Raw genomic sequence first — 8,920 nt, forward strand, 5'->3', positions numbered from 1 at the left:
CGACGAAGCCAACATCCGCTATTTCAACACGTATCGGTAGGAGATCAGCACCAGGAAGCCACATCGACGCCTCCATGATTACATGCACAACGGACGCTTCTTGGAATGCGACTTCAAGAACAGCCGGCCTTGCGTGGATCCTCTGGGGAAACAATGGTGAGAAGACGAATCAGGAATCGGAGATCCAGCAATATGTCTCCTCCCCTTTGATGGCTGAAGCCCTCGCTATTAGATCAGCTATCGCCATGGCAGCAGCTCTTGAGATCCCCAATCTCCAACTCTGCTCCGACTCACAAATGCTCATTAGAGCTATCAACAACAAGATGCAGGATAAAGAAATTTATGGAATCCTCAACGACATCCATCAAATCTCTTCTGTATTTGGCTCAATCTCCTTCTCTTTCCTGCCTCGACAGCAGAACAAGGAAGCCGACGAGCTTGCAAAACGCACACTTCAATTTACTTCTTTTCAATTTTGTAATTGGCCCAATGGGCGAAAGAATGGTCGTACAACCTGATGAGTGTGACCTTTGCTGATCTCTGTAAGAGATCAAAAGTTCAAATATATTCTTTACTAAAAATCTAAAACATCCCAAAAAGACAAGACACAATGTGTGCAGTAGTATGCATATGGATAAAAGAGAACACAAAAATCCCCCACACACAAAAGACGGAGACACGACATAACACACAAAACCTTCTCTTCAGAGTTCAGACTATAAGAGACTCCATCATCATCGTCAATCACTCTCACCAAAACACCAAACCTTCTGACCGCAACCATACGGTTTCACAAGACTCTGGAGATGATATGTTTTTTTTTTTTTGCTAAAATCCACAAAAATCAGCTTCTGTGTTTGTATAACTTGGAAGCACGAGGCAATGCTCAATATATGAATGAACGAGAATCTCACCAAAATGAATTTTTTGTGCAGACACGCTACGGCTTTTGATCAGCAAACCTTAAAGATCACATAGCAGGAACAGGAGAAGCAGCAGCTTCTGCTGCCTTCTTTTGCTTCTCTTTCTCCATCTCCACTCTTCTCACCTCTGCATGCTGTGCTATTCCGTTTGCGATCGCCTGATAATTGAAGTCCAGTGACTGGTTAAGGTTCTGAAACCTCTGCGCATCTGACGCCTGCATAACTGTTCAAAGGGCAAGGATGTGATTAAGCAAAAAATATGTACACTGAAGAAAATGAAGCTTTCAATAGTATTTGTGTGATCTAGAACGCTGCGGTACCTCTAATTGCGTCGACAAAGAATACAAAGGCATCCACCTCATCGATGGGTGACTGGAACTCTTCCTCATCGCTAAAGTCATCATCATCGGAATCATCGTCATCTTCATCATCATATCCGAAGGCCTTTGCCTTTGAAATGAATAAGCAAGTAGGCAAACAGTCAATTCCAAAAGAAAAAAATAAAAAAAAATCATAGTTGGCAAGGATGTCTATAAAAAGCATTTGACAAACCTGTGCAGCTAACTTCTTAAGTTTCTTGCTTTCAGCTTCATCTCCCTCCTCGGTATCATCCATCCCCATCTCCCCATCAGACCCATCATCATCGTCGTCTTCATCACTCTCGAGTCCATTCAACTCATTCTCATAATCTACTTCCGTCTCCTTTGCTGCTTCTGCGATAAATACGGGAAAGGGAATAATCGTATACGTTACCAGACCAAGTGGAGAGAAAATGGATCACAGGCACAACTTACCAGCTATCTGATTCTTATATGCAACTAGAAGATCAAGTGTTGCCCTGAAAACACGCTGCAGCGCCTCGTCGGGGAATTGACCACCCGGGAGAGCAAGTAACGAAGTCAAACCCAAGCAGCAAACCTTTTTATCGTGTTCCCTAGTATAAAAAGAGCAACCTCTTTATCAGCTAATCACAGTGAGAAAAATTAAAGTAACCCATTACACTTGTAAGCTTACCATAACAAGATAGGAGATAATAACAAGCATCAAAGATACCTTTTGAAATTTGCTGGCAGGCCACTTTTTCTTTTTTGTTGCAACATCTGGAACCAATGATCAAACACAGTAGAAGCAAGTCCTGTGTTATGCAACACACCAAGCGTCAAACCTGGATTGTAATAAAGCATGTTTGCCACCTGCGAATAGAAATCATAATTTTCTTTGAGAATATGATCAAGATAGCAAAAATTTTAAATGCAATAATGGTGGTTCACTACCAACTAAAGTTCAACCCATCGTAACCATCAATTCAATGCAATCTCAACTGATTCATAATTTCATATTGTGATGATTAAAGAAATAAAATTGTAAGTTGGAATCGCATCATGCTAACAAATTCTCCAGACAGTTATTACCACTTGAATAAGAAGAGATTTTAGGTACGAAGTCTCCGCTCGTTGTAACCTATCAATCGTGAGCCGCAGATATGGTTCAACCCACTGATCCACCTGCCCTTTGCAATTCTGGAAAACAACTTCAATAAGCTTTGGAGCAGACTCAATATCACTGTCTTCTATGTTTCTGTCGGTCATAAGCTGTAGAAACAGAAAAGTGACACATAAATTAGCTATCCAGGTAACAAACGGTATTGTTATGCAGGCTAATGAGTGATATATGTATAACATCTCAATACTACTGTAGGAAGATTTGTCATATTTAATGCTGAATATGTATTTTTGTGTTTGTCCAATATGCTAGAGGCCAAATACTTCCTACCAGTATAGGCATGGATAAGATGATAAAGTAAGAATCTATCATTCATAATTCCATAACCTTACAGTTCAGAACAATTAACAAGCACATGCTATACAATAAGGATATATACTTACAGTTGAAAGAACAGTAAATAGACTTTGCTGATAGTCGGGCTCCTTGCAAGTGAGGAAATGAGCAGTTCCCCTCGATATAAAGTTGTCCATTGGAACCAAAATATCTACATTTCCAGAAGAAGAAAAAGCTTAATGTATGTAGCAAAAAATATTGACATGAAGGTTAAACTATACAGAAAACAGATACGAGAGAAGCCGTACTTGGAAAGAAATCAATTGCCCAATCGACCAAGGCTTCCACCATTAATGGCCAGAGACTCCACATGCCCAATGAAATATTAGGTGAATAAAAGGTCATGTATGATGCAATCTCCAAAACTTCTTCGAATACGTCTGCCAAAGCACATAGGAGGAAAATTTAAATGCTTTAGTACCAATAAAAAATAGCTGGAAAAGGAAATGAGTGATCTTGAGATCTGATATTACATACGTAGCAAAAGGCTCACAAAAACAACTAATGGATACATACAACTTAAGCTCAGCAACTAATGGATATATAAAACTTTCTAGAAATGCATAGTAATGGAATGAATCAAAATGGCTAACAAATCAGTCCAAAAGTTCAGCATCCAGATACAATACAACTTAAGCTCGTCAACAAACTAAGGACCAGAGCTAAAATGAGAAAACTAAAGAAATGATTTAAACATCAATTTACCTTGGCCATCAGCGGTCAACATTTTCTGCATTATTGGAAGTATCGTTGGCTCTATCTCAACAAACAGCTGAGGAAGACTGCTAACAGATTCAAGGATTGTACTTATGGCACGCAAACAACCGACTGCAGCTAAAGCTCCCACGTCATCCAGATCATCACTGGCTTCTGACGTGTTTAAGCACCTCCAAAATGCAGCCGCCTGAGAAAAAGGAGAGGCAGAAATACTTATATCTCAAAGTTCAAACTTCAAACGTTCAATAAAACTATTCAAATGAGAGAGCTGATTTCCTTACCAGATTTTGGCATAATCCAAAAGCATAAGGAGCCATCTCCTCACCAAACTTATCGACAATGGTCTCCAACGTAAAAACAAGGTCTTCATTCTCTACCTCATTCATGAGTTTGAAAAATTCTGATAGGAGCAAGATCACCAGTAAGTGAAAGCATTAGTTTAATTCAACGATACTGACTATCTAGTTTTTAAAACCAAGGTTACCTACCATCAAGTAATTGAGGGAGGATTGGGCGTATCTCATTCAAATCTGCAAGTTTGACCAGACAGTTTTAATTAGACATATATAAACCAACACACAATCGAGAAGACAATGCACAAGTGCAAACAGATTGATTGATATGCAGGAGAAAATCACATACCCTTGCAGGCCTCAACAAATGAACGTAATGCAAAAACTGAATCAACCCGGACAGGGAGATCAGGATCACGCATTCCCGAAACAACACTGTGCAATGCTTTACGAAAGTTGTTCTGATCTGAGAAGTTGATGTGGGCATATTGTCCAGCTACCCATGCAGCCTACATTCAAAAACTCAATCGTTAAACAGATCAAGGGGCTCCCAACGAATATACTACCTAATACTGGAAATAAATCAGGACGTCCATCCTAATGTATCGACAACATCGCATCAGTCACCTAAATATCACAACACTTATCCTTTTTCTTCTGTTGTTAATTTTTTTAAAGCAATACAGAGTTCTCAAACAAATTGAGAAATACAACAGAACCCCTATTATGGCAACCATGGATTGTTGAGGTACGATTACACAAATTTAAGCCAAAAACAATGAATACCTTTGCTCTAAGATGTCCAGCTGGACTACTGAATTCAGGAAAAATATGTTGCACCAACATATGCTCTAGTTCAGATTTGTAGGGATCGGTTTGTTTCAGTTTATCACAAAGAGCTCCAACAGCAAGCATAGCGCCATCTTTTTGACGATAAGGCTTATGTTCAGCAGGAGCTTCGTAATAACTACAAATAGTGGAAAAGCAAGTTCACAACAAAACACAGCTGAAAGAAACAAATTTAAGCGGAAGAGCTCAAATGGAATACCTCCTGAAGATCCCTACAACAAACTGAACAAACTTTGGGAGGTTATCTTTCCCACGTTTTCGAACCAATTCATTTACAAAATCCATAGACGCTGTTCGCGGACTGTACAAGTCCTCAATGATATCTGCAGTGCAGCACAACAAATTTCATTAAATATTATATGTTCGACTTCTCAAGAAAGTCACAATTTTTAATACTTACTGTAACCCTTCCTCACGTATTCATGTGGGTCTTCCTCCCAGAGTTTTTGATCAGAGTCGTTAAAGCACATTAGAGGGAAAACAATCTCAAAAAGCAGAACATCCAGCCGAGGCAGCAGCAATTTGTACATGCTACTCTTTGAAATGCTGCAGATACAATAAATTAGTGAGTGTAAGGACTTGAGAACTCCCTCATCGAGAAATACAGTAGTAGATTTTCATTCTTTAAGCAAGCTGCAGGGAAGATGGGCCATGGCAAGATACATTTTGTTACATGCCAAGAGGTAGAATAGTATAAAATTCAACAGAAAAAACATATAAACATATAGAGTGTTGTGTTCTAATTAAAATCAATACCTTTCAATCCTTTACCAAAAAACAAATTTTATAATGCCAGGGAAAGAAGAATTGACGTCAACCAAGTGGGCATACTAAATGTAGACAAGTATGCAAACAAAACTAAAACACAAAGAACTGTAAGACAAACCTGTTGCTTAAGTACTGAAGAAGAAGATTGGTAACTCTGTCGGGAAGATAGCCTCCAACACGAATAGTATTCAGACAATTTAGGTGGCCTTCCAAAATTCTGCCGGCATAATTTTTTTGAAACATTTGGGCGAAAGGCTTGTTTTCTGGAGTTTGAAGTTTTGGGTCTCCAAACCTATGACAACAATGAATGCTCACCAAAATTTAATGGACCTTCCAAGAGAATTTATTGATTAACATATTAACTTCAGAGACATACCGACTATAGATCCTGTTTAAGATGTGCACTGTCCACTTCTTGACCTTCCACCAGCCCCAAGATTTTCTAAGTTCCGGATCCATAGGCTGGCCTTCAACTGGAACAGGACGCTCCGAAACACTCAAGAACAGAACCATCCAGGCATTGAATACGTTAATGTCAAATAATTGCTTTGGGAGTTCCAGCTGCCACATAAAATAGTACAAAATGAATCATGTGGTGAATCTTTGGAAAGTAACAAAAAGAAGATCAGGATTTCCATAAATCATTATCAAAAGGAAACAATAACAAGAACGGCTTCAGTAAGCCTAGCAATCCCTTCTTTTATTTATTTATCGACTAGCAAATTGCCAATTGCCAATATGATCTCGTTACCGACTTACATATATTGATGACCAGAATATTTTGCATATCAGCTTCATTAACTCTGCTATCTCCAGCGAGGGATTTTCTATCTGGATAAGCCCATTAAAAATAGTCAAAAGTAGAGGAAATGTCTCCTCCACAATGCGGGAAACTGGTGTCCTCTCCTCGTCTGACTTGAACCTATAAATCAAAATTAGGAAACAGAATCAAGATAATGCAGCGCATCTAGATTTACTGCTTCAGATGCTTAAACAGTGAGATTGTCAGGTCAATTTGTTGCACATCTACATGTAATGCACACTTTTCATTCTTAACTATAACTCATTCTAATAGTACACTCTTAAAAAAATTCATTTTGTACAATATGATTGCCTCTTCTCTTAATTTTTTCCTACACAGTTGTTAGCACTTAATTTTTTTACTCAGTGTGCTACACTCAAACAGTCCATTTTGCGTTATTGCCACCGCAGACAGTCATGCCAAATATTTTCATCAACGAATCTTTAAATTATATACATGAATGGACATACGGAAAGGAAAGCGATGAACTTACTCATACTTTCTAGAGAGTATCCGCAACACAAACAAAGCTCCATAAATTTGTTGATTTTGCAAGTTGTACTTCACCCAATCGAGAAGCCGTGGCCATTGTTCTGGGTAGTCAGCATATATGATTGTCTTGAGTGACTCTCCAAGTTGTGATCTGGATCAACAAATTTAGAAGAGAAACATAATTATGACCGACGTTGAGAAAAAAAAAACTATAGTGGTTGACGAGCTTTATAGAAAAAAATATAAATTCTGAAAATATCATCCACAGTTCACTGTTTCATGATATCTAGCACCTAAGGATAAAAGAAAGACACATACAAACATGCATGTTATATATAAGCTTGAAGACTATCAAGCATGCGAGATGATGGTACACGTAATAAGCCATTCATGTTATTGGATCTTTCTACCAATCACACCTCGAGCAGACAAATTTACCTGAGTAAGGTCGGAACTTGGGTGACATAGACGAGGATGTTGTCCCTCACCAATTCTTTGTCGCTTTGCAATATCATCGGCTGCTCTCCTGCACAGCCAGATACACGAATTAGCCTAAGAGCTTACGGTAATCAAGACGTAACAAGAAATTTCAAAAAAAAATTATTATTATTATTTACCAGAATCATCAGGACACCAGTTCTTAGCAATGAAGTTCTTGAACTGAATACTAGCAATCTGACGCACTGCCATGTCACAGTTCCCATCCACGGCTATCTGCAACAATCTCACCAAGTGCTGTGGCGTGTGCTGCAACTGTTAAGAGAAGAGAACAACGATAAACACACGCATCAGGAACCAATCAGACTCGCGAAGAATATCAAAAACCAGTAAAACGTATATACATCTCACGAGAATTCAAGTGAAAAAGTACTAAGAGACCTGATTGAGTTGCAGCTCAGAAGCTTTGCGTTCATCGGGATTGGGGCTGAGCGCGGCGGCTCGGAGGATCAAAGCGAGGCTTGGCAGATCCATCCTCCGGGGAGTTTGGAAATCGAGAAACCACTAGAGGAGCAGGTTGATTCGATTTGAATTTTCCGTACAACAGACCTGGAGAGAGCTCAATTGAGTATCGGAGATTCAGTTGAGGTTTTGGAGCTACAACAATGGCGGAGAAGGAGGAAGAAGATGATGGTAGGCGAGGGGGTTGAGAGGGACAAACAGAGCTGGAGGAAAAAATAGAGTATTTAAATCCCTAGGGTTGTTTAACTAACCTTCATTCGGTTGACCCGGGTTGTCTGTGGCCGGTTTATATCGTACCGGGGTCTTCTCCAACTGAATTGATTACGTGTACGGGGACAAATGAATAACGGACAAAGTTTTTCGTAATTTTGCAACAAACAAAAAAAATCGAAATGTGATTTTTATTTGATGTACTCTTGAGAATTGTCATTGTTTTCCTAATATCGATGTATTCTTGAGAATTGCAATATTCGTATTTGTTTATATATGGTCAATACATATCCAGATGGGAATATCATTGAAAGGAAATGGGGGTAATGATATTGTTTAGGCAAAGCATCCGCTATGCATATGTAATTTGTATTTTTATAAAAGTTTTTTTAGTAATTAAAATTCTAAAGATAGTAAAAAAGCTCTCAACTAAAAATCACGTAAAATAAACTTTCAATTTTATTTCGTTAACATATGTTATCTTCCGTTTAACAAACCGTGACGGAAGGTTACGTACGTGAACGGTTTATAAGTTGAGAGTTTGTAATGTTGAAAATTTAGTTGATAGAGTTTTTTACGATTCAAAAATAATCGAAGGGTTATCACTAAAAGTCATCAAAAAATTTAAAATCTTTGTTATCATTTATACAATGTTTTAAATTGATATAAGCCTTTAAAACTAATTTATAAATTTTAACACATTACTTTATAACTGATTCATAAAGCTTCATAAATATTTTAATAATTTTACATATGATTAATACGGTTTCACAATAATTTTATAAGTTTTTAATTACAATTTCTACTAGTTGTTAGGATTAAATAAGGGCAAATCTCCAAAATAGCATATTTCTAAGTTTATATCACAAAAATAGCACTCAAAAACTAAAATGACCAAAATAGCACATTTCTAAGTTTATCCTTTGAAAATTTTAATTTTTTTAATTTTTCAAAATTTGAAATCTTATCCCCAAAACTTCATTTCTCAACTCTAAACCCTAAACCCTAAACTCTAAACGCTAAACCCTAAACGCTAAACCCTAAACCCTAAACCCTAAACCCTAAAC

At 37.9% G+C, this 8,920-nt stretch overlaps 1 protein-coding gene across 2 annotated transcripts; it reads right to left on the reverse strand.

The window, feature by feature from the left end:
- Positions 1–914: 914 nt before the first annotated feature.
- On the reverse strand, positions 915–7,839 carry LOC106342531 (importin beta-like SAD2). 2 transcript variants are annotated; one of them, XM_013781498.1, is made up of 22 exons: positions 7,563–7,839; positions 7,301–7,436; positions 7,122–7,209; positions 6,691–6,834; positions 6,149–6,311; positions 5,766–5,950; positions 5,508–5,681; positions 5,022–5,167; positions 4,821–4,944; positions 4,559–4,739; positions 4,122–4,281; positions 3,968–4,009; positions 3,761–3,879; positions 3,468–3,666; positions 3,011–3,142; positions 2,810–2,913; positions 2,336–2,515; positions 1,977–2,116; positions 1,718–1,857; positions 1,476–1,636; positions 1,244–1,373; positions 915–1,146 (listed from the first exon to the last, which is right to left on the reverse strand). In XM_013781498.1, exons 1-22 carry the CDS (start codon positions 7,653–7,655, stop codon positions 971–973), a joined length of 3,117 nt encoding a protein of 1,038 aa, XP_013636952.1. In that variant the 5' UTR covers positions 7,656–7,839; the 3' UTR covers positions 915–970. The 2 variants fall into 2 exon arrangements, with proteins under 2 accessions (XP_013636952.1, XP_013636949.1); XM_013781495.1 differs by having other exon boundaries at positions 6,685–6,834.
- Between the last annotated feature and the right edge of the window lie 1,081 nt (positions 7,840–8,920).

This window comes from Brassica oleracea, chromosome C4, assembly GCF_000695525.1.
Source record: "Brassica oleracea var. oleracea cultivar TO1000 chromosome C4, BOL, whole genome shotgun sequence".
NCBI lineage: Eukaryota > Viridiplantae > Streptophyta > Magnoliopsida > Brassicales > Brassicaceae > Brassica > Brassica oleracea.